The sequence below is a fragment of the Ostrinia nubilalis genome, chromosome 24, assembly GCF_963855985.1.
Source record: "Ostrinia nubilalis chromosome 24, ilOstNubi1.1, whole genome shotgun sequence".
Lineage (NCBI taxonomy): Eukaryota > Metazoa > Arthropoda > Insecta > Lepidoptera > Crambidae > Ostrinia > Ostrinia nubilalis.
In genome coordinates this window covers 824,529-851,466 of record NC_087111.1, presented here as the reverse complement: position 1 = coordinate 851,466, position 26,938 = coordinate 824,529, and the positions used below count along the sequence as shown (strand labels likewise).

General features: G+C 36.7%; 1 protein-coding gene, 2 long non-coding RNA genes and 1 other non-coding gene across 4 annotated transcripts; 1 reads left to right on the top strand and 3 right to left on the bottom strand.

Annotated features, from left to right (window-relative positions):
* Positions 1–4,623: 4,623 nt before the first annotated feature.
* LOC135083827 (uncharacterized) lies at positions 4,624–5,758 on the bottom strand. Its single transcript, XR_010259717.1, has 3 exons — positions 5,354–5,758; positions 4,757–4,798; positions 4,624–4,637 (listed from the first exon to the last, which is right to left on the bottom strand). It is a non-coding gene; the product is annotated as an uncharacterized LOC135083827 (long non-coding RNA).
* A 2,077-nt stretch (positions 5,759–7,835) lies between these two features.
* Trnav-cac (transfer RNA valine (anticodon CAC)) lies at positions 7,836–7,908 on the top strand. Its single transcript has one exon. It is a non-coding gene; the product is annotated as a tRNA-Val (tRNA).
* Positions 7,909–8,203: 295 nt separating this feature from the next.
* Positions 8,204–9,046, bottom strand: LOC135083826 (uncharacterized). Its single transcript, XR_010259716.1, has 3 exons — positions 8,936–9,046; positions 8,812–8,863; positions 8,204–8,271 (listed from the first exon to the last, which is right to left on the bottom strand). It is a non-coding gene; the product is annotated as an uncharacterized LOC135083826 (long non-coding RNA).
* A 1,117-nt stretch (positions 9,047–10,163) lies between these two features.
* Positions 10,164–25,815, bottom strand: LOC135083857 (uncharacterized). Its single transcript, XM_063978598.1, has 14 exons — positions 25,645–25,815; positions 20,442–20,625; positions 19,823–19,985; positions 17,088–17,177; positions 16,101–16,277; positions 15,368–15,579; positions 14,693–14,980; positions 12,784–13,293; positions 12,436–12,567; positions 12,135–12,231; positions 11,805–11,972; positions 11,262–11,362; positions 11,052–11,116; positions 10,164–10,871 (listed from the first exon to the last, which is right to left on the bottom strand). The coding sequence occupies exons 1-14, from the start codon at positions 25,677–25,679 to the stop codon at positions 10,703–10,705; spliced, it is 2,391 nt and encodes a 796-aa protein (XP_063834668.1). The 5' UTR covers positions 25,680–25,815; the 3' UTR covers positions 10,164–10,702.
* Between the last annotated feature and the right edge of the window lie 1,123 nt (positions 25,816–26,938).

Genomic DNA, 26,938 nt, shown 5'->3' with positions numbered 1-26,938 from the left:
CCAACGGCCATCGTCTCTACGAGCTATGTGCCCCGCCCACTGCCACTTGATTTTAGCAATTCTGCGAGCTATGTCGGTTACTTTGGTTCTCCTACGGATCTCCTCATTTCTGATTCGATCACGCAGGGAAACTCCGAGCATAGCCCGCTCCATCGCCCTTTGGGTGACCTTGAGCCTCCTTATGAGGCCCATAGTAAGCGACCACGTTTCGGATCCATATGTCAACACTGGCAACACACACTGCTCGAAGACTTTCGTCTTGAGACACTGCGGTATTTCGGACATGAGTATATGGCGAAGCTTCCCGAACGCTGCCCATCCGAGTTGGATTCGACGATTGACCTCTTTCTCGAAGTTGGACCTACCTAACTGGACTGTTTGTCCCAGGTATACATAATTGTCGACAACTTCGAGTGTAGAGTCTCCAACCTTCAGAGGAGTGGGTGCAACACGGACATTAGACATGATTTTTGTCTTGTCCATGTTCATTCTGAGGCCCACTTGTTGAGAGGCTCTACTGAGGCCATCGAGCATTGTGCCTAGATCCTCCAAGGTCTCAGCCATGACTACGATATCGTCCGCGAATCGAAGGTGGGTGATGTACTCGCCGTTGATATTTATGCCAAATCCGTTCCAGTCCAGAAGCTTGAAGACATCTTCCAGGGCGGTGGTAAACAGTTTTGGAGATATGACGTCTCCCTGTCTTACCCCTCGCTGCAACTGGATAGGTTTCGAATCCCGATCCTGGAGGCGGACCGACATTGTGGCGTTTTTGTACAAACCCCTCAACACTTCGATATATCGATAGTCAATTTGGCACCTTTGGAGAGACTGTAGCACTGCCCAGGTCTCGACCGAATCGAAGGCTTTCTCATAATCCACAAACGCCAGGCAAAGTGGTTGATTATACTCCTCGGTCTTCTGTGTAATCTGCCTTAGCGTATGTATGTGGTCTATGGTACTAAAGCCTTTTCGGAAACCGGCTTGTTCGGGAGGCTGGAAGTCGTCGAGCCTGCGAGCGAGACGATTCGTAATGACTCTTGAAAACAGCTTGTAGACATGGCTCAGAAGTGAGATGGGTCTATAATTCTTCAATAAGGTTTTGTCACCTTTTTTGAAGAAGAGTACCACCACACTTCTGTGCCATGTCGTAGGCGTTTTTCCTTCGAGGATGACGGAATTGAACAGCTTCTGAAGAGCCCTCAGTACCGGCGTTCCGCCTGCCTTCAAAAGCTCAGCCGTGATTCCATCATCACCCGGTGCCTTGTTGTTCTTCAGCTGTTTGAGAGCCATTCTAATCTCGTACAGACTGACGTCCGGGATATCTTCGGTATAGTGTCGGGTCAGTCTAGCTCTTGGGTCTTCGGCTAGATTTGTGACAGGTGCACGTACACTCGTGTATAATTGTCCGTAGAACTTCTCGACCTCTTCCAATATCTCCGGCCCCGACGAAATGGCTCTGCCATCCTCTGTCTTCAGCTTGGTCAGTTGACTTTGGCCAACAGACAGATCTCTTGCGAACACTTTAGAGCCCTTGTTTCGCTCAATCGCCTCTTTAATACGGTCTGTATTAAATTGGCGTAGGTCGCGAGTCAAAGACTTGGAGATCTGTCTGTTAAGGCGCCGATACTGAGCAGCATCTTCAGAGGACTGCAGAACCAAGTTCCGTCTCTCTTCCATGAGTTGATTGGTGAGGTCAGAGATCTTTTTGGTTCCTTTTGAACGACGGGTTTTAAAGAACTTAGACCCAGTCGTTTGGACAATTTCCACGAACCTGTCATTGTATTTGTCCACATTTTCGCAGTCTCCTAGGCATTCGAAACGATTTTGCAACTCGAGCTGAAAGCTTTCGGGGTTTTGGAGTTGGATGGGCGCTGGGCGGAGCGTAGACTTCATCAGTAGCTCATCATCTCATCTCTCGAGCTTGGGTCTGATATTCAATGTGCCTCTTACCATTCGGTGATCGCTTCCTGTTTTGACCGAATTGATCACAGAGACATCATTGAATATACCTATGCTTCTTCGTCGACAAGATGAAGTCTATCTCATTTTTTGTAGCGCCATTGGGATGCAGCCATGTCCACTTTCGCTGTTTTGGCTTTCTGAAGAAGGAGTTCATCATAAAGAGGCCCTCCCTCTCCATAAAGCCAGCCAGCAGTTGGCCACGTGCGTTCCTCTCTCCGTACCCAAATTGCCCCACTTTCGGCTCATTATCGCTTCGTTTACCTAGCTTCGCGTTGAAGTCCCCCATCACAACGGTAAAATGGGACCGGGAGCCATGTATGGCTCTGGAAATATCCTCATACATGGTCTCCACTTCGTCGTCGGGGTGTTCCGTGGTCGGTGCGTATACCTGTATGACCTTCAGCGAATACCGTTTGGTGATTCTGAGTATCAGGTACACTACCCTCGCCGAAACACTCTCGATCTGGACCACGTTGTTGACAAGGGACTTGTGGACGATAAACCCGACACCACCCTGGGACTGCTGGTCGCCCTCCCGGAAATAGCAGATTGCGGTGATCTTGTGTAATTTGCTCCCCGTCCCCGTCCCGTTTGATGGGGACGAGATTGTCGTCTGTAAACAGCTGCAGGCGGCTTTTGATTCAGTCCAAGGTTCAGGGATTAAAAGGACCTTGTTTATGTGGGTCAATGGGGAGAATGAAATACAAACATCCTATTAAGATAAAATTAATAATATGACTCTGAGGTTGAACTCAAAGGTGACTTATATAGTGATCTATCAACGCACAGCCCAAACCACTGGGCTGAAATTTGGCATGCAGGTAGATGTTATGACGTAGGCATCCGCTTTTACGAAACTCTACCCCAAAGGGGGTAAAACGGGATCCACGCGTACGACGAAGTCGCGGGCGGCCGCTAGTCCTCCTAACTAATCCCTCTAAAATAGTTCTCAGTCCGTCCCTGGAAACGAATTTCGAAAGAATTAAATAAGTCCGCGGGACCAGTGCAGATTGCGGTGATCTCGTGTAATTTGCTCCCCGTCCCCGTCCCCGTCCCGCTTGATGGGGACGAGATTGTCGTCAGTAAACAGCTGCAGGCGGCTTTTGATTCAGTCCAAGGTTCAGGGATTAAAAGGACCTTGTTTATGTGGGTGTGGGTGTAATGGGGATAATGAAACGCAAACATCCTATTAGGATAAATATGATTTGGAGATTGAAGCTATGAGTTATTAAATGAGTCCAGACTATCTGTAATGGAACCGTACCGTTACTTTATCAAAACAACGAAAACTTTAGACCAGTGTTCCGCAATTATTTTGTGTTGAAGTTACATCTAGAAAAATGAACATTTATTAATTACCCTTACTTAATTCCTACAAATAAGATAATCTTATTTTTCCAAGGCACACCATCTAATGACCACGGTAAGTACACCAGTGTGCCGCGGACGCCGCGGTACACCATTTGCGGAACACTGAACTACGGGACTATTCCCACCTCTCGTTCCTCTACATCTACAGCTTGACCGCCACAAAAACCCAACCAATGAAGGTCAAATTTGTCCCGGGGGAAAGTTAAACTGTCATTGGACCCGCAACGAAATTAATCAGAAGAACATAGGAGGAGTTCGAAATTAAGGTTCGACTTCCCTCCATTGCAAAGCGGATGACAGGTGACAAACAAAGGTTTGTAACACTGTTTTGGAACACTGAACTAGACAATAGCGATATCGCGAATTAAAACCGCACAACGCCATCTCTTAATATCTCAAAATTTGTCAACTAAGTTGTATTACTTTTTACCCGAATGCGCCAGGAGGAGGGTTATGTTTTTAGTGCTTGTCATTCCCTACACTTATTACTTACATCGTTACATCATATAAATAGAACCTTTATTTGTTTCAGTTGCGCTTTCCAGGCGTACCAACCACTCCAATTTAGGTAAGTTTGAGTTCTTATTAATTCTTTTGTTTTTAGAACTTTGCACTGTTCGAAACGTTCTAATTACAAATATTTACAGGAGCGCCATAACTTCAGCTAATGAAGTCATTTGTATTCTAGTGCCACCTATTAATTGGATGTAGCCATTCATTTCGATGACAGCGCTGCGATTGCACCGGAATTATCTAATTAATTTAAACAACATAAAATGATTAATGTAAACTACGAGTAGCAGATATGGGAATTAATATTAAGGCTGGGTTGCACCATCTTACTTTAACTTTGACAAACGTCGAAAATCTGTCAAACTCCATACAAAGACACCGGTTATCGTCATAGTTACGGTCAAAGTTAGGTGGTGCAACTCAGCCTAATGATAAAATTATAGAATGAAGAAACTTATACGTTACTTTGAATGCTGCAGTCATGATAACTATTTCAAAATGAAACCACGCAAAGTAATTCATGTTTTTATTCAAATTTGAGTAAATTTTGAACATCTTCTGTATGTTGACAGTTTTTTTACAGTAGGCTATTAATTTTTTATCCAAGTATACTGCTAGGTCTCTCCGCGTAGTTTATTATAACTTCACCTGTAATTAAAAATTAGTGTAAATAACTTAATAATTCTAAACATTTCTATTCGAAGTGTGAATTATTATTAAAAAGACTAATTAAATAGATAGGTAGTTGATTTAGTAAATAATAAAATTTGACTTACCAAATTCATCGACTGAAAAAATAAACAATGATTAATCTGGGATATTTAATCACTGGAATATTACCTATTTATTTGCTTTTAATAATTTAAGTTACCAAACAGACTATGTAGATAATTAAAATGGATCTTACCATCAATATCCTTAATATAAACGTTGTGTAGCTTTTCCACATCTGGAACAAAAATATTTTTATAAAACTTCCAAACTAACCCACCCATATAATAAGAATAAGAAAAAATACTGTTCTGTATTTTGCTGGTACTGCCTAAGCCTGGTGGTCTGTGCCCACCACCGACTTTTAGTTGGCCGATAGTAGAGCTCGATTCCAATTTGTACGAAGAATCGGCCGATACCAAATCGGTGTAATGTGCGCAATTTCATACATCTCCATACTGATCCTAACAGCACGACCCAACTATCAGCCAACCAAAAATCGGTGGTGGATGCTAAATGTTTCTTGAAATGTTCTTCTTCTTCTCAGTCGGTACACTCTTGTCGTGGTCGTGGTTATCATTGTGAATCACGATGAGTGATGTTCCTCGCAATACGGCGCCATTCCTCGCGGACTGCAGCTTTCCGAGCACTTTCGCTAATCGAACATTTAGTTGCGGCCTTGATCTGGTCCGTCCATCTCATTGGTGATCTACCACGTGGTCTGGTGTCCTGGTCTGGTGCTTGAAATGTTAAATCTAGGATATTTAATTAATCAACTAAATATGGAGCTTACATTTTATAACGGGCTTCAAATGCTCGTCCAGTTTGCTCCTTCCGTATTTCTCCACCAGATTCTTGATGAACACCTTCATGTCGTTTATCCATTGAGGCGGGGGCGCGGGTGTAGGTGCTGCAAATATTTACAAATAAACTTACAGAGCAGATAATGTACCATCCTAGACTGCATCCCACTTAACACCAGGTGCGATTGTGGTCAAATACCTGCCTTGTTATGCATAAAAAAAAATTAGGAACTAAATTAACATCAGTCCACAATAAAACCAAATTCTTTAAAAAACTACATTTTCAAGGTGTCCCAGTAGCTCCTTTGAATTCGCCAAAATTTTTGTCCCAGGCCTGACAAACTGATTAGTTTTTAATTTAGCTTAAAATTATCTTTCTTTAGTTGCTTTGCAATCGATAAATTAATTAGCAAACGACTTTTACTATTACTTTACAATACAAAAACTTAAAGAGTTGCGTTTTAGGCAGTTCTGAATTAATGGTGTCAATATTTACCTAGTTAACCTTTATAGTCTTTAGCGTACCTAGGTACCATTCTATAGCGTAGAGTTAAGAGGAATAAATTCTGAATAAAACGGTGCAAAAAGAGGTTGGCTACTATTGGCTATACATGATTTTTTATAACATCTACAGTACTCTATGGGTATTTTTGAGAGAATGATCCAAAGCTTCCCTTTCAAACTTCAAAGCTTTAGGGATAATCGGAAGAGCTATGAGGGGTTTTGTAAAAACATATTTATGGTCTCCAGTTTCTTATAAAAATGATTTAATGTATGGGTTAAGTATAAGTACTTAACATTCTCCTGCTATAAAATGAATGAATGAAAAAAATCACTTACGCCACTGGATTTCTGAAAAAAAAAAGTCAAGGTGCGAATACTTAGGTAATTACGATTTCCTAATTTTTAAGTGACCCTATGAAAACAAAATTCCTGTTATGTATGTGTTACCAAAGGGTTCACTTAAAAATTAAGGATTGATGGTGAAAACGGGCATAAGAAAATAATCCTATATTATTTCTGTTAAACATATGCGGTACAAAGTTCGCCGGGTCAGCTTTTTTGAATAACTTACGGGGATCGGCTGCACGCATATACTGCTTGTAGTTTATTCTTGTCGTACCTTATAATAAAAATAAAAACTCAATGAAAATATTGAAAACTATTCAGTCAATTTAGGTAACAAACTCGTGGATATGAACTTACCATCGCGGTTAACTGGGTAGAATACAAAATGTTTAACAAAACATGTTATTAACTTTATCAATTAAACAAAAAAAATAGAGTTTTACCCTCCACGTGTAGAAGAACGTTCTCTCTTTTCTCCGTATCTGAAATAACAAATAAATAATAACTTACTATAGAGAGTAAATAGGAAGGACAGAACTTTTTTAGGCCCGGTTGCCCCCAAAGCGGAATGGAGAGGAGATAAATGTTTGAATAACCGATCAGATTTACCTCTAGTGGTACCTACTATTACACACTTATTCTGTGCTTCTAGCATGAACAACTATCATCTTCGAATTGTTTGCGTATTCGACAAAATTCGACACTCAACCTTCAAGTTAAACGATAACGTGACAATCTTGATTCTCAAAATAAGTTTCGTGTAACCATTTCTCATACTAAATTGCGCTGCAGCGCTGTTGTAGTTTTCGTACTAAATCTTTTGATGGCGATTCGAATACGCAAACGATTCGAACTCTAAAGTTTTTCGTGCTATTCGCTTTGGTGGAAACCGGACCATATCGTTCGAGATTTTTGGAACCTTGCGTGGGAGGAGGACGCCGGGATGCGGGCGGCGCAGGACTTTTCATTGTGGAAATCCTTAGGGGAGGCCTTTGTCCAGCAGCAGATGTCATTTGGCTGAAACGAACGAACGAGGTACTAAATTCTACTCAAGTATTTTAACTTTAGTAGTAAACTTACCGTCTACAAGTCTCTTCACATACGGCTTAGCTCTGTCGTAGCCGTAGTTTTGCACGAGGCCGTATATCCCTGAGCGCAATCCTTGGAGCCAGTCAGCTGCTTCACCTCTTTCTACCTTGGGTGCAGCTGGGAAGAAAGAAACTAGACATTATACAAAATAACGATTATGATGCCTACCTAGATCCAGTCCCGTAATCTCCTCGCTTCTGCGTTTGTAAAGACGACAGCAAGTCAGTGTCAGCGACAAAATGTCTGATGTGCTGTCAACTGAACTTATAGTAACGATTGTAGAAGGTGATCGATCACAATTATTTTTATAATTATTGTGAAAGTAAACTGGACGACATCTCTTGAAGATTATAAAACACTATGGCAGCTTATGTAGCTGTAATAAAAGTTATTTTGCATCAAAACATTATAGTCTGATTTGATGGTGCTCCGGTTTTCATTGCCTGCAGCAATGATCTTATTCCCCTTGATCTGGCACTGATAGCTTACAGAGTAACTAGACAAGTTACTTATAATTTCGTCGGTAGCTCTCAAGTTTCCGTAGTGTAGCGGTCATCACGTGTGCTTCACACGCACAAGGCCCCCGGTTCGATCCCGGGCGGAAACAGTTGCTTTTTTTTAAATTAAAAAAAGTTGGAAAATTCTTATTGGTGTTTTTTTCCAAGATTCATTTTGTTATCAAGATTTTTTTGCCTATGGGCAACTCTACTCAAGAATGGGTTTAGAATTGATTTGATTCAAACGTTTATTAAGACATTAAAAAGTTTTACAATTTTGGGTCTTTCTTGTTATGAAGTTATTTCCTTACTCCATTAACTTGGGAATATATTTATAGGTACCTGCCGAGATTATAGGTAAACAGAAAATGTCTCTGAACATTAACATTCATTATGTACTATACCTGGGTTTGCTTCAAAATCATTGCTCTCTGGTCCCATACGCAGTATCGGCTTGCCTTCTTCATTCCAACCTGTATTTTATTAAGTATTTTAATTGTAATATTTTTAATCAACGATATTAATATTTTAACGTCAAATGTATTTCTCAAAAAAATCCCATTAGTAAAATCTTCTAAAATATTTTTATATTTCCGTCCATTTTGATAATGTAACCCAGAACCTCTGAAGAATTTCTCTAAAATACTTTTAACTTACTAAGTCATTGGGGATTTGGCTTCAACGAGGAACAGAGAAGATTTTTAATTTATAAATTAATACAAATATTTAAGCCGTGTGGTGACGGCAGAGTAGAATACATTTGTCACCACCCCCTACTCTTCCCGCGGGTGTCGTAAGAGGCGACTTAGGGACTACACATCAAACAGAGAATGGGCAGCAGCGCTCTCTGAAAAACATCAATCTTTTAAACTGCGATTTCCAACCCGCCTGCCAAGCGTGGAGATTATGGCAAAACCCTCCACTATAGTGGAGGAGGCTCATAGTCCAGCAGTGGACTGTAAAGGGCTGTTGATGATGATGATGATGACAAATAATTACTTTTATTTACTTACTAGAACGAAAACTAGGTACATCCACATCGCTTCTCGCATTTTCTAGAAAAACCTGTAAAATTTAATTTTGCGGTAAAAATAACTTTGATGAATTTGAAAAATTACCTTCATAGGCTTAGCTTACCAGCAACAAAAATCCAGTAAAAACAAAAATCATTTTTGAAAATTAAAAAAACGTCAATTTCATTTTGAAACCAAATGCGAATAAGAAAAAATCAGTAATCGATTATTTCCATGAACGATTCGTCATTCAAGAATTTTTAATCATCGTTTCAAATCGAATTAATTCTTATTTTCACGGTTAATCGGTAATTATAATGTTGATTTGTAGAAATAATCGTTTGAGTAATCATTAAGAACATTGATTTAATTTTTCACTTAGCTGAAAGGAAAAGCCTGAAAGTTACAAATTGTTCAATAGTTCTCAGGGAAGAAAATTTACAAATAAATGATTATTTTGTAGCCGATTTTTTAACCATAAAACAACAAGTACAAGTAGTCAAAGTACCTACAATAATTTCAATAGATCTCACTCAACCCTCAAGAGATCATGTTATATTCAATAATAATAAATTGAAATGCATAAATATTACAAAAACAGTCATTTATTCAATAATGTACAAACTTAACCCTAGGCAAATAGCAAGTTATAATTACATAAAATGATATCAAAATAATAAGCATTTTAAAAATAAATACAACGACAGAAAAAATAACATTCCGTCTTAGTGTCTAATAGCACTGTCAAATTTTGACATAAAGAGGGCGCCACTTCCAAACAAATCTGTGACCTTTTTGGAAATAAACAAGTAATAAAATGTTTTGAATATTTTTTTATGATTTTCCAACCATTACATAAAATATTTCATCAAATGTACATCCGATAAATAACTAAAAACAACAATAATTCATTCATTTTTGATAAGCAAATGGGGGCTTGGTGGGAGTTTTCGTGTTAAAAAATCACAACCAAAATCAACTAACAGAACAATAGACTACAATAATTAAAATCAATAACAAAAATGTCTCAGTTACATAGACTCATAATACATATACATATTAGTTATGGCTTTATATTTAAAATAGGTTTGTCTTTTTTAAAACGACTACAATTTTGTTTCGAGGAATATGACTCGCTTTTTCGTACTCGCAAATCAATCCAAACATTTTTCAACCCTTATTCCATCCCTATAGGGATGAAATTTATAATACTAAGTGGACATCTAGGACACCGAAATGTGTAAGTTTGTTATACTGCTAATAGGTACATGCATAGAAAATACATGGAAAATTTTAAATAACACTCATCTATTTTTATGGTGTACAGACGAGACAGCAAGCAATAAAGTAATTACTGTATCTTATGCAGTTTTGTGCCATTTTGCACCAAGAATTTTTATATTTTATGTGCTGCCGTCAGTACACTCCAAAAACGGATTGACTCAAAAATGGATCATTTTCTGGCTATATTATAAAATAACCATTTATATTAATCAGAGATAAATACAATATGTAAATTCACCCCATTGGGGATGAAATTTCAAAAACCCTGATAGGGCAGGAAAATTAGGACACAGATATAATTTTAAACATTTAAAATGCCTACCTAAAACGGTTAAAGGAAGTTATTACCTACTTTGGGCGATAAGTAAATCATCCAGTTTATTTTCTACTAATTATAATTCCTGCTAATCAGACTGCATACAAAGAGTAATCTATCTGTAACACTGACGTAATTATGGCATAACTAAAGTTTAAAACAGTCCACAAACACACAATTGCCTCATTCATCATCATCGTCGCCACACACGCAGTGACATGTACAATGACACTCGCAGTGACATGTGCAGTGACACTCGCAGTGACAGTCGATGTCATCGTCTTCGCCCTGTCATCCGTGGTATTCCGGCGCCACAGTCAGGGTCACCCGGGAGCGCCCTCTGACGGCTTCCACTTTGAGGTTGCCGCTGCTTTTTTCTAGAAGCATGTAGATGTCAGCTGCGCTATGCACTGGTATTCCATTTATGCTGGTCACTATGTCGCCTGGTTGGAGGCCTCCGCTGGAAAAGAAAATTTTATTTTATTTTTCTGTTTTTCCTTTTGCAGTAAAAGGCCAAGGCATATTCAATATAGCCAAGTCTTTATGTATCTTTTTTTGTCGGCTAAAAATGATCTATTTTTTTTATCCACAACTAGGAAGCTCTTGGCCTGTATATCACCTGATGGTAAGTGATACTCACTTATAAGCTGGAGACCCGATGATGACTTTCCAAACCAGGATCCCATGCTCTATGTCACTTGGCATCTAAAATTTTAAATGTCTATTTGCATTATCACATTTTTCCAAAATCTACTTGCATTTAGCTAGATCATTTTCAGGGACTCGTTATAGCACTCCATAGCACTGTTAATGTAATAGTAAACTTAAATTTACCAAGATTTATACACACCTCTGGATTCCTCATCCGAAGTTCCATCAGAATGTTGGGAGTCAGAGACAGCATCGTAATGCCCAGATATCGTCTGGACACTTGAGGTGATTTCGTTGTCCCTAGAAAAGAAAACAAGTACCTAGATTGTAATGCTTTTCTTTGAGGTGTTTTATTTGTTTGTAATTTCTAATGAGGACTATCGTTTTAGCGCTCACCAGTTAGCGCCACTGTAGAGTAATGTCCTGTCACTTGCTAGTAGCGAAGACAGTGGCACCAACTGGTGAGCGCTAAAGTGGTAGGAGGACTATCGCATTTGCACTCATCAAGATGGCGCCACTGTAGAGTAAGGTCCTGTCAATCGCCAGGGGTGCTGTTAAGTATAAAAACGATAGCCCTCATTAGACAAAATATCTTCATCTTTAAAAAACACCCAATTCTTAACTTTCATTTTAATCCATCAACAGTATCAAAACAGATAAGATAATACAAAGATTTTTTACACCAAAACAATATTTATCTAAAGCACTATTATCTTATAAACGCAAACAAAATCACACTTACTTTTAGCTAAAAAGTCCTTTACATAGTCGATGGGTATAGCAAATGAAATGCCCGATGTGACTTTCATACTGTTGATACCGATCGCTTCACCGTCCAAGTTGACTAGTGGGCCGCCGCTGTTTCCGAATGTGATTGGTGCATCAGTCTGGATGTAGACCATGTCTTTGCCTGAAAAATAATTTGAAAATTAAAGCTATAGCAATAAAGCACAGTAATCAATTCAAATTATTTATTGCTCCATGTTAGTATACAACAAAGGTTAACAACATAAGACATAACATGAACATCAGGTCAAATGGAATTTAAGCATTTTTCAATCTCAAAACTTACCTCTAAGTCCTAGCTCCTCACTGGCCCTCTGTGTGGAGCTCACAACACCAGCGGTCACCGTGTTGCTTAATGCCAGGGGGCTGCCCATAGCTACTACCTGTAAAAGTATTGATTTATTGAGTACCAGCATAAATAATAAAAAAGCTTTATTACTAGGCATATAAAGCAACAGCTTCATGTTATTTGAATTTCAGAGTTTCTTTTCTGTCCTTTTCTATTTTAAGTCGTTTTGCCAAAAATGGCTTTTTTTCACCATATTTATCATAACTACTAGCAAAAAGTAATAAGAATAAATTCTTACCCATTCCCCGGGTTTGATGTCCGCTGAAGAGCCAAGCTTCATAATTGGCAGACCCTTTACAGGGATCCGTAGGGTTGCTAGATCTGATTTCATATCTACATCTTCCACAAAACCAGTGTGAGTTGATCCATCCTAAAAATATTTAATTTTTAAGTTAAGGTGATTTCATGGAATTAAAATTTTCATCAAAAGAGAAAAACCTTTTGATTTGACTCCTATTACTATAAGGTTACTTTTAATAATTAATTTATTTCATTAAATTCATTCTAAACTAGTTTTTCATAATATGCCGAACATGTAACGCATCAATATTGTTATGCAATAAAGATATGGCCATTAATAACTCACCATAAGCCTAACACTGACCACAGCATTAGGTTTATTCACCACAACGTGAGCGTTCGTCAGAATGAGCCCATCTTCCTTCACAATGAACCCAGACCCGTTTGAAAGGGTTATAGGTTGCCCACTGAACAAGTCCAGTCTTCTCCCATCTTTGATCTCGATATACACCACAGACGGCGCCGAAACCTTAACCACGTCAGCTATAAAGTTATACTTCTCTCGTCTACCTTTTAATTCGTTCCCAATAGGCTCAGCAGCAAATAATTTCTCTTTTAAACCTACATAACCTAAAACGCCTGCGGCGATCGCGAATATGCTAACGTACCCATGTTTACTCCCCCGCCAACTGTTTTTACTATCGAAAATTGGAATAACACGACTTAAACATCTGTAATTAGCGTTGAATACTGGTTTTAAATTAAAATAAATACGAGAAAATCTCTTTGTTATTGACATTTTTGTCAACTGTGAAAAAATGACACTTCTTGACGAATGACAGCTGGCAAATGTCGACTTTAGAGATGTGGACGAAAATAACGGTAAAATACCGTTATCTGGGCGTTCGTACACAGATTAAAATAGTATTCGAAATCATTCATTCATTCCATGGCTTTCACTTACTGATTTAATAATAAGCTAGCAAAAACAATCACCGTAACTCAGCATTCCTATGGAAAAATAGTTCACTTGTTTCTATCATTGAACTGCACCGTGACTGGTCGAATTTTCACTTTTCAATTGAAAGTGGTTAAGTCAAGTTAATCAAATAAAAGAAAAACATTTTACTCATAATAACGTTTTTATTTACAAGACATCAATAACATTACACATCAGTTTCGCTATAAAATAGAGTCACTGATGAGATATTTATTATTTATACATAATTATTTAATACGATAGGCCTAAGTGATGTAAATAGCCATTAATAACTATTTTTATAAGCTAGAGAAACGTAATAGGCGTAATTTTATAAGGAACTATTTCTATTATTTACACTTTGTATTTCGGCACTTCATCAAAATCATATTTTTAAGCTTTACTTACTCCATAATATCGTCACGTTCTATTCTGCATAAGGTCTACCGAAGTTTTGTTTATTTATAGATCAAAATTAATTTTCAAAATATTTAAATATTTTTTTTAATTTCTATGATTATCTCTTATTTTATAACTTAAGCATTTCAAGTTACTCTCAACCCAATCAGATCAAAACGATAGCTAATTGGCACTCCTCAGATCATCGCTTCAGCGTATAATCTCAACAATTCAGACTAGATCTAACTTACTATTAAACAATATAAGTCACATTAAAGGTTATTTTTTACAATGTTTAAAAGTTCTATACAAAAGTTTGGCATCTTAAATTTATTAATAATGTACAAATTTTCATAATTTCTAATTAAAAACATTGATTGTGTTAGTTTTAATAGGTCCCAAAATTTTATACACGTATTTTGTCCAATAACGCCAAATAGACAATGCTTATACTTACAAATGCGCTGATACTTTGTTTCCCAACTGTATCAGAAAAATTCAAAAATTAAATTAGAAAAATCTTATTTAGGAAACAATTTATTAAAGCGTTAGTGCGCAAGCCAAAATAAAATTTAGTTTTTGTGAATTAATAACATCCAAATATTACGATACAAATAATAAGAAAACAAAAACAATAAAGCTGTCTCGAATTATACGTATCGTTTTCTCTTTTTTCTTCTAACAGCAATAACTGAGCGAAACAAGAGAGAATATAATTTAAAACTCTTTCGAGTATCTGAATTCTTATTTCAATAGTTTTACAGCATCGACAAACTCAATAAGAACTTTTAATCTCGCATAAAGATACATTATAAAAATAGTCATCTAGTCAATTTTCCTCTCTAGAACTAAAGCTAAACAAATCACAGCTAGTTCAATAGCAGCCGCACACTTCACCGTTCATCGTCACCCCATTAATGTTCCCATTTACCTTGCACGTGACGTTTTCGTGTTTCCCATTCGCCCCATTGCACTTCCCGTGCACCCCATTAGACCCGTTCGTTCCGTTTATCCCGTTGGCACAGTCCGGGGCGTAAGTGAAAAAGACTGAGCAGAATGCCGAGTCATCTCGGGGTAGATCGAAGCCGACGTGTTTGGCCGCTAGCCATACAGCTCCCATGGCGCTAGATACCCTCAATCGCACGAAGTCCAGTTCAAGTTTTACCTGAAAGATGAAAAATACATTATTATAATTATAATGTAAATATTTATCTAAAATATCTTTTGAAAATTATTATTTACAAACACTACATACTCAAAGTGTCAAATTATGTAGGTATCTAAAGGTTTGACACTAAATAATATCTTGGCTTAACTTGCAATATTTTATTATAAACTAGCTTTCCGCCCGCGGCTTCGCCCGCGTGGATATTTGTCTGTCACAGAAAAACAATATCGCGCGCGTATTTGCTCACCGTTTAGACCTACCCTGGACTACGACAAACATTTTAAAACCAAAATCAGCTCAATCGGCTAGCCGTTCTCGAGTTTTAATATGACATATTTAATATGACATTAGTCAAAATTTGCACACACGTTATGACTGACCTACCCGTCGACTGTGAAGTTCGTTCAACACTCCCGGTTTCAAAGCGTCCCAGCTGTTCCAGACAGATCCGACGCAGACCACCCTCAGTCTTGAGGCGGTGGCCTTATGCGCTAGCGCAGCTATATGCGCCGCTAAAGCGCTGCCGGCTTCAGCAAATAAGTGTTGGGATAACGAGTCCCCACGGTTCGCTAATTTGGCCAGTTTCACTGTTACACCTGGAAATAAAAGAAAAGATTTGAAACTTTCACGTTCCATCTACTATATAAAAATAAGTCGGGTTTTCCTCCCTGACGCTATAACTCCAGAACGCACGAACCGATTTCCACGGTTTTGCATTCGTTGGAACGGTCTCGGGCTCCGTGAGGTTTATAGCAAAGAAAATTCGGGAAAAGGGGATAAAACAGGATCCACGCATACGAAGTCGCGGGCGGCCGCTAGTTACTTATAAATAGTAGAAAAATATAAAGAATGTCGCGTTGCGACCCGTATTTCTGTTTAATTGAAATTAAGATTTTTACACTTAAAATTAAAGAACGGAAATACACATTAAGATATTTCGGAATATTAATTGGTAATTCTTTTAAATTTAGGTTGAATATACAATAATTATGAAGTAGATTTTGCGAACTGAAATTAATTATTAAAATTTATTATTCAAGGTTCACAATGTAATTTAACACTTCAGTTTTTATACCTAATGTTCTCTGAAGCCTTTGATTAGTGATATCAAACTTACTAGCAAACTGTGGTTTGTCAAAATGCTTATAGGCGTGTGGTAACAGGTCTGCTCTAGTGTCAGCTTCGAAGTGTTCTTTGATGACTTCCCAGACGTTGTGGATCGGATGCGGAGAAGGTTTCAAGCCGTCGATGTCGTCGAACACGGTTTTGACGGCGCGGTGTGCAATCCAGTATGCTGTAACCAAAACGTTACTTATGAGAACCCAATAACATGAGTTTCTTGATTCCTCTTCTTATTCCTCTCTGACATTTGAATAAGAATAATGCTTGAATCTGAATAGAAATGAGGAAGAGTGTTGAACGTTTCAGATTAAAAGCCCTAAGTAAATGCTTAACGGTTTTCGTAATTGGAGGTTAACTAACTGTTACAAAATGTTATTCTTATTTTTAACTAAATTTATTAATCTATTTAATTAAACGGAAATTAAATAACGTGTTTGTTGTAACCATTCGGCGCTGAAATATTAATAATTAAACTAATAAATGCGAGAATCTAGTAGCGTTGATATTGTTCTGATGCTGCACACTAATATTTAAAAAATATCAGTAATACAAAAAGAATTATTAAAATATTCCCTTGACATGTTAATAATGATGTGCTCATACAAATCATTATCTCACTGACCCCATTAGCTGACTGGAGTCTGGTAAAGACCATCCGTATTTTACACATGTCATTGATACTGATTAATAAAAAATATTAATCTTAAAATGACACTTATAAAAACATTATTAACTGAGGATATAAAACAAAGTTATTTGCCACGCCTGTCTGTCTGTTCGCGTATAACTCGAAACAATTGAATGGTTTCACCAATAGATAGTAAAATAATATTCATGGGGATGTTTTCGTCTTTGTTAAGAAAAAAAAACAGGAGTTTTATCCCTGTTTTTGACAGGGACGCAATTTTTTTTGTGTGACAGACCGTATTGCGGGCGAAGCTGCGGTCAAAAGATGGCTGATTTGATTATCCTTAGAACGTACCACTTCCTTCGTCTCCCAGTAGAAAGCCCCACCCACCGCAGCCATGCTGTTCTCCACTCGGTGTTCTCAACAAAGCATTTGAACCAGTTCCTGCAAAAAAAAAAAAACATCTTTGAATAATTGAACTAAAATATTATCAAGTGAATATGAAAAGGTAAAATAAAATATTAAGATTCAGGCGAGCCGAACACTCACTTGACTGATTTTTAATATCGGTTCGAGACATTTGATAATCTAGAATAAAGATCCGTATCGTTTTGTGTAGGTAACAATAACAACAGAGTCACGTGTTTCACAAATACTGATATTATAATTCCAAAATTAGACGAGTCAATAAACAAGTATATCAGGTAGTACCTTAATGATTTAGTGTCTTCGTATGAAATAGAAAGTGGTTTTTTAAAACTCAATCAACTGTATCTGTTACTGAACGCTATGATGTAAGAGAGAAGCTATCGTAGGCAGCCATTGAGTAGGTACACGGCACAGTATTGCACTTTACATTGAAAACACGCCGCGCCTCTTATCAACAGAGCATGTAAATGATGTGTTAACATTATTATCATAAAATATGTACCTATTTGAACTGAACCCGCCCCTGTCATGTGTTGATACTTTCCATTTGCCTCATGATAAATGTTCTTATCGTAAAACATACCTTATCATTATGGCGGTAGTGTATTAATTTGATTTTATGTTTTGTAAGAGTAATTTTGTTATTGTTACGGAATTTTCGTGCTTGAGTGTGTTAATCCTAATAAGTTATCAAGATTGTGCAAATGTTATTTTGCTTAGAGAAATAATTTGGAAACAACTGAAAAGATGTATTATGTGGATGTGAGGCGAATCTTTATAAATTCATTAATAAAGTAAATCCTTTGTCTTTTAATGCAATAAATTAATGTAAAACTCACAATATAAATACACAAGTTCGTAAAACTTAAGAATTTAATTGAATACTTAATTATATTTACGTAAGCCTGTTGCTCATGAATATTATAGCACTAGCGACTGATAACACAGAATAGATGTACACATAAACATTACAGTATTGTTTATTCAGGATCTATCTGCACCGCAATGCCAAGTTGAGAGGTTATCGTGGGACGCAGACGGCCCAATTTCACAATCTTGGCCTACTTTTGAACCCTGTTATTGTGGTCCTCACAATAACATACAATACAACATTAGTTATACAAAAAATCATTAAAAAAATCATCGTCTTAAATTACCTACTCAACTTGCTCGCGTTTTAAGAGCTTTTATCGTTTGTTAACACAACATTTAATGTGTAAACTTAATTTATTATCAGCTCGAATCATTGAACTCGGAGAACGTGGACCAACATCAATAACATTGAATATTAATGATGTCAAGGTCCAATCTGCTTCCTAAATGCCATTTTAAATAAACATTACTTAGGCTAATATTTATTATTTTAATATGACAACGGTAAATAACGGTATTTTGGAACATCCCTAAGGATTAATTACATCTTAAAACATTTTTAGAATAAATTGAGTTAGATAAAGGTTAGGTTTTAGGTACATTTAACCAAAACAAAAATGTTGTTAGTACCTACATGTAGTAATAAAATGAAAGTTGCTTATCTTTTGAGTGTCTGCCAAAAGGAGTCGTCTATTTTAACACTAGAGTGCTCGCGCCCCTAAATACTCCTAGAGTGCTCGCGCGGGTGACATATGTCCCCCATTTTGATATGAGTTTATTTTTGCTAATCTTATTTAATACAAGTAAAACAATTTATAATATTAAACATCAACTATATTTCTTACTAAATAATTTAAAAAAGTGAGAATTTCTTTCATGAACTCTTATTATAAACCAAAAGAAATACTTCAATATTTTTCAAATATTTTAGAGTCGAAGAGACCAAAGTAGTTTAAATAGTCGTTTGACCCGTTATTTTGGCAAAAATATCACCTAATTAGAAAGTTAATCAATAAATTGATCTTATTCTGTGATATTTTGATCACAACTCGGGCACGATACGATTTGATGATCTGTACAAAAACGCCTGTTCCACTTGTTACATTTGCTTACGAGTGCTTCGATTTCTTGCTCTTGTGCAAAAAACACATCGTCCTTTGCCACAATACTGGCAAGTTTTGTGCTAGTTGGTGTTCTCGCAAGCCCTGAAGAATCCTGGTTTTTAATTTTATAGTCCTAGGTGAATTATTACTACATTGCATACAATCTAAAACATCTACTTTCTTGCATCAGTTTATTCTTATAAAACAATATAATTATTGTAAATGTTTAAAAAATTGTTAAAAATTATAACTTTGAGCTTACATGAAAGTAAACTTGATTTTAAACCGCGACGATAGGGGATCAAACAATTCCTCGAGTGCTCGCGCGGGGGACATGCGTCACCCAAACACTTTAAATGTTTTCTGCACTCACGTTGATGCGTCTAGCAAGATGGCGTTACTACTAAAATGTGCGTCAATACATGCTCGAAGAATACCTGAGAAGGCAGCACTGTAGCTCGATACCTTGAAAAAATATTTACAAATTTTACACCCTGGGTGACATATGTCACCCGCGCGAGCACTCTAGTGTTAAGGAGTCATTGTCCAAGTGTATCAGACTACGTGACCGATAACGAATACCATTTGATTTTCATCTTTGCTCAAGTGGCTTCAATTGCAACTCAATGTATCATGAGCATTTTGCGCGATACAAAAAGGTCAATTATTATTAACGATCCTCACCAGCAATCAGCACCATTCCCCCATTGGGCGCTCCAGTGAACAAGGACCCAGCTGTGTCGGACGCTACGTAGATGGCGCGCGCGCAGTCAGCATCTATCTCTTTCACGCGCGCTGCTAGTTCTGCATTGCTGCTTTCCTGCTCGCACCCTGACAGCGTCAGACCCTGGGGAGTTGATTTGATGTCATTGGTTATTGTTATGCTATTTCAGGACTACTCGTGTGTGTAGTTTAGATTATGTTTAGGTAAACTGTTCGGCTAAAGGAAAACAAGTTAATAATACTGATATTTGTCTAATTATTTCATTATTTTTGTAAGTTTTTTATGACGGTTATATTAATCATGAATTCAATTCATAAATTGATTTCAATAGGCTTAATGAGTTGCGTAATTGTAATAGCCTTGAACTAAAGTTATTGATTTTATTGTCTTTCTGGTTTAATTGCAATTGACATTGGTCAAGTGTTGTAAATACATCTCATTGTCAACCAGGCTAGGCTCGTACTGTTTCTAATTGATACCTATCTTATTTGTGGAAGATTTAATATTTAACTGACTTGTGATGTTTAAGAAGCACTGCATGTCGCTGAAGATTTTACAGTCAATCATTTTTAAACTCACCAAACTATCCAAAGGTTTATCAACAGGAAGACCAGCGTTGATCTTGGCAGCTTTGAGCATGGCGACGATGCGGTTGGCGCAGCCCTCGATGCCAAGGGTCCAGTGGTTGGTGCCCGGCCCACTGGCTGTGCCAAGCACTTGGCCGGTGCCATCGCAGATGACCAGGTTCGAATGTGTTGCACCGCTATAAAGGAAGATAGTAATTAATTGTCATTTAGTTTCCATCTATTATATCATTAAGTTCTAGAACTGAATACACCTATAACCTACAATGTCGACGAAGCACATGATGTCGTGCCCTGAGTGCCCGAGCAACTGCACGCAGGAGGATTTAATGAAGGCTACTGACAACGCCACTCTTGTGGTGAAGTTTTGGACACTGTGTAGGTTTGTTGTCGACAAGAAGAAGAAGTTCTCTCTCAATTGAAATTCTAAAATGTGTGTGAAAATTCTAACTCAGTCAACAGCTTTTATGCTATTGAGTGACTTAAATTGAGCCTTACGCATTTGCTGAGCAAGCTCGCTCCATCATAGATCGGAATTGCCACCCCTCAGGTGGAAATTTGAAGCTATGCAATAAATGCATAATGAACATCTCATTCAAGGTCTGATAACGGTGTCATTTCGAAAATATAATAAATCTAGATTAGGCTGCCGAAAACAAGTTTGAAGTGGCCGAAGACAATAATGAACCCCCACGAAAAATATTTAAAACACGTAATCTAATGGTATCAAGTAGATACTATTAATAACATGACACAAATTATTACTCCGCAGTTAATGTTTATCGCGAAATTAATAAAATTTCTATCAACCAGATTGCTTATCAGATACCAGTGAAAGGGGGTTTATAGTTAGAAGTGTATTCTAGAAACTTGGCCCCTTTTGAAGGGCCATTGCACTGTTCTTTCCGTATGCTATTATTGCGTAGTAAATACTATTTAGGTAGGTACTTTATATTAATTTCAGTCTGAAATTACCTGTTTTATCATTGTTCATAAAACACGTGTTTTGGTTATCGGCATAAAACAATTTTACGTCATCATCTTCTTTTATTATACCTACGTTTTAGTGTACGTACCTAGTGTGCTTTTTTAATTCTTTGAGCCTTATTGTAGTTCTAAGAACGACTATAGTGGTTTTGTGGTTTTTTCTCTGAACTGATATAAGGTAAACGTTTCAAGTTAGGTAATAGTAACAACACTCCTCTGAAAATGTAACCTAATGTTAGTGGCAAAACAAAAACAAACGGACTAACTTTTCAAAATCGATAAACCATACAATAGTGTACGACGCGTTATCGCTATCGCACTCTTCAATAGATCGATAGATCATGAACTTGGCATTGTTCATTGATACACTGATAATTATTCGATTTTAGACTTTCAACTAATTGATTTTAAAAATCACTAACAAATTAGGAACTGGTTAAGAAAAGAAACAAGCACGACTAAAAAAGAATTCATGTTTTGCTAATTGAATTTTGATAGTGGTAATTGATGTGCAGGAAGATAGGGCCGGCTGGTAGGGCCCAAAAGATAAGGAGACATGTAAAGTGCCCCATAAGGGCTACCTTTTCTTTTTTTATTATTTTCTATAATAATATTTTGACGTTCATAAGTGCCACTTGTGGTCTAAACTGAATAAATACTTTTGATTTTGATTTTGATAATGGTGAAAAATAGATTTGTAATTATTTTTATGATTAAGTACATTAGGACTCCCCGCAGAGACTACTTTTAGCCGGCCGATAGTTTGGTGGGATTCCCATTTGTATGAAGAATTGGCCCATACCAAATCGGTGTAAAGTCATACCGATAAACCTCCATAAAATGTTCATACTGATAGGCAAACCCGAAAAAGTTTGTAGTCTGCGGCGTGTCTAAGATTTTTTTCTGAATCGTAAAGTAGATATTTTCAACCTCTACGTACAGGGAAAATAGTTAAACAACTTATTGGGTGAGTCACATATCGACATAAGGAATACTGAGATTTTCCACAGGAGGGAAATTTGAATTATGTACTTACAATGGATCCGTCAAAACAAATTCGATATCATTGGACTTATCTCCTATCGGAATGCGGGCTGAACGGGAAATAACCTTTATCAACGCGGAGGTGTGACGGCCTACATTCAAACTCCAAGGACTTTGTATGGTTTACTCCAATTTTTTTGTGATCTGTTTATCTCTAAACGCATACTTATTTTTTAACGATTTTGTCCCGTTAACCCGACGTGGTGATCTAAATACGATTGGGTTCACCACAATAGTGGGTGGTTCCTCGGATCTCGTCGGCCAGTCCGACACTGACACCATTGGGCTATTATAGCTTTAATATCGTAAAATTATTCATCACAATTGATCAATGATAACGGTTTAATAATGTCCTGCCTCTCTGTAACTTCCTATTTTTGATCCCTAGAAATTTTAATGTTCTTGCCATTTTCCATTTACCCGATTCTTCAAGTCGTCTGCGTCGTGGCACAAAATATTTTTGTGGTCGTGGTGCCGTGCCTCGTCATTTTATCTACATTTTAATATTTATAGTCTATAAAGAAATATATTTATCTGTTTCTTTATTATGCTCTATAACGATATAGTTCTTACCGAGCAACCTGACTCGATAAAACCTTGTATAAAGCAAAACGTCAATCATAATTTGCACTTAGCCACGCCTTTCACTTATGCAACGAGCATTCTTAGAGAACTGGCTATTTGATATTTATTACTTGCATAACTGCTGCATTATTGCAGCTGCTACGAGGAAACTCTGTGCAGATTCTGCCATACAGAAGAAGAAACGGCCATGCATGTTCTTTGCTCATGCTTCCCGCTTATGAGCAAAAGAAGTATCCATCTCGGGCGATACATCATGCACCCGGATGAGATAGCAGATATCACGCTCCAAAGAATCTGGAAATTTATAGACTCAACGGGACTAAGCAGTGAACTCTAAAGACAAGGGCTGCCACAATAGATCAAACCTGGTCGAGCTCGCGCAAGTAAAGGCCCAAAAACCAATAATAATAATAACTGCTGCATTGTTGCCGGTGCACAAATACTTAGTAGTGAAGAGAAATTTAAACAATGAATGACTAATATTATCTACTTTATTAAAAATTGTTATATCATCTTTAACTACTTTAATATTTAGGTCATCATCATCGTTATCGTTTTGATCTAATTTGTGATATTCACGAATATTTTGTTTTCGGAGGTATTGTTTAAGTAATCTTATCTTGCTCAGTTTGCGTTTTTAAGTTGCACTGAATTCACATTGCAGAAAGTCGACTGTGTTTCGCATACGCATCAATGCTCATTCGTCAGTATTGACTCATTTTGGATGCAAAATGAACTGAGCACTAGGGGGAATAACCTTAAGACTTTAAAGACATTGAATGTTACGAAACATACTATATAAAGTTAAGTCAAAGATAGGATCAGTTTTAAAAGTTTTTTCTTCAACTTAATACAAAATTCTATTCAGTGACTCTGATGGTAAAAGAGGTGTTTTCTTTAGGATTGCGATGTCTGTTGCGTTCTCTTCAAACTAGGATTAGTCTAGCTATGAGGATACATATTTTGTGACTAATTCCTATTCACTTCACGATTCTAGTATGGATTTTCTCTGAAATGACGAGACAACATCACCGCATACATACGTGACCGCGGTAGCGTACGGTACTACCTCCAAAAAGGATGTATACGTCAGCTGATTGCTATTACTCTGTTGTGTAAACAGTTCGAACACGAATGCAGTTTATCAGTTCCAATGAGAGTAAACTTAAAAATTCAAGGCTGACAACAATTGAATGTTTGAAATTCCTCACACCCGTAAATAATTTTGGATCTTCAGTAAACGTTGTAAGGCTTAATTTGGTCTTACGACTATCAATGTCGGCGTGTCGGCCAAGCCGACGGTTTTGCGGTCTCTCATTGGTGATCGTTTACACGTGGAATATTATATTTATGCCTTTTATTTCATGAAGTCGTAACAATTGCATGTGAAGTGTCGCTCGAGAATACTTTGGAATTCCCTCACTGTTTACTTTTACAACTTATTATTGTCTTTGCATACGTGGAACGTAATTTCATTAGTTCCATCTGCCGGCGTACCAGCTACTATTGTTTTGGATGTCTTTTTAATGTATGCTTCTGTCTTAGCTTTTTTTTGCTGTTGATTATTGTCGTTTTATATTGTTGTTATTTTTTTGTTTTTATGTTTTGTCTCCTCAATTGAAGTATCTTGCCAATATGGCTGTTTTTACTTACAGTAGACTGATATTATGTGTTGGATTATTAATGCAGTAAGAATTATATTATCAGGGTATTTTCATAGTGGTAGACTAAAATTATCAAAAGGCTAAAGATCTAAAAGGGAGTCTCTTGTTTGTAGATAATACGCTTTATGTTTTTTTGTAGGCGTTCGTGGTAATGCAGTGCCAGTACGAATCTTAAATTAATAATGTATCAATACCAAGACGTTTTTATGTTCACTGCCAGCACGTAGGTGCACTTTCAAGTCTATAACCGGTCGGTAATGTTGTATCATAAAGCTGATGATGGAAGTAATGTTTGGCAACACACCCATTTGTATTATTATAACATTTATTTTTAAAATTTGATTTGATATTTAAAATTATTTTGGTCAACGTTTTGAACTCTTTTAATTTTAAGAATTTTATTAAGCAAGGATTTTGCCATGTAGTATACTAGCGATAAAAAATTGCAAATTCTTTTGCCTGTTTTAAAACTAGTATTTATTTACAATTTTTTGTACATTGAAGCCGGCTGTTTACATAAAGATTAATTCCATGATGCAAATAAAAATATTCCATTGGTCAGATAATTTATGTATGAATATTAAGCTTAAAACGAGAACATCAGCATAATAATATTTAAAAGTGTCGCCTTCGAAACAATTTCAACGGCATTGACTTTTAAACTTTTAATTCTAAAAAACTATACAGATATTATTTTATTACATTTTAATAATTTAGTTAACAATCAATTACTTGCAAATTATTAGGTAAATATAGCAAAATAAATGAAGCATAAATAAAATGTAATTGGATTAAATAACAATTAATCAGCGTACTTGCGAAATCACTAGGAATTTCAAGGCAGAGCCTTTCCACTTTCAAATAATGTATTGTACCAAAAAATATCTAGCATTCAGCGTTGTTACTATGTTTACTCACCCTTCCACGCCCCCAAAGTACATAACATCGGTCATATTTCTCTAATTCTAAAACTATGAGCTTGTTGAAATGATAAGTGAAACTTGTTTGTTGATAATAAATAATTCCGACGGCGAATTGAATAACCAACACACGGTATTCCTTTGCGAACGCGCTAGGTAAACTGACTGAATGAACGACGATGTAGAAATTGTGTGGAACGAGTTAGTTCAATGACCGAGTAGGGCCGTGCGTGCAGTGTCAACTGAAGTAACGAATAACATTACTGTTATCCATATCGAATAACGTTACCGTTATTCAACTGTCCTAATAATTTTGGACTAGTAACGTGTTTTCATTATTTTCGTTTTTAAATAATCATTATTAAATTCGTAATTTTATTAAACTCTAGCAAGACTTAAATCTTAATTAAAATTAACTTACCTGTTTTAAGGAGCTTGCACGAGTGCAACAATTTCCTTTACCATTTTAATTATTGTTTATATTGTATAAGTCCAACAGCAGTCCAATGGCGTTAAAATGTTGTTTTTTTTTAACTTCAGAAATAAAGGAAAAAAAAGGTCAAATTAAATAACAGCTTTATGTAACATCTCATATATTTATACATAATATTTATATCGTCCACACATAAACATCGACACCCGACTAACAAATATTAAACATCGATACACTTTAGACTGAGGAACGTCGAGATCTTTTATTTGACTAAATGGGGTACCTGTTAATAAAATTCAAGACATGCTGTTGATGATTAAAATCATACAAATACAATATTGACCATTTGAAGGAAGTGTACAATGTTGAATTTGTGGTCCTTGTGTTAGTGATTGTCTTCGTAAAAATTTGTGAACACCAGAGTTACGACCCTCATGTTTTTACAGTTTTTTGTGTGTTATTTAATGACTGTCTACTCTATAGAGGGTGTTAGGTAAAAAAAAAATTTTATAACATCCGATTTGTATGAAAATTAAAATAATTAAAATGAAGATATCAATTTTATGACTTCACATCATTTATATGCCCATGTTAACATGGGCTAGTGTCGGCTCATATACCCATTTACCTAACACCCTGTATATTTTAATTTAAAACAATAATGAGGACCTACCATGACTTTCATGTTTTAAACTCTCACGGCTCTTAGTGGTTACTACAAAGTTAATCATCAACTCATGTATTGATATTTTTAAGACATTAATACCAGTTTATAAATACTTTCTTAGATAAAAAGAGGCACTGTCAACCACCGTTCATTCTTTCCTGTGATTTCATTTACTGACAGTAAAAACGCATT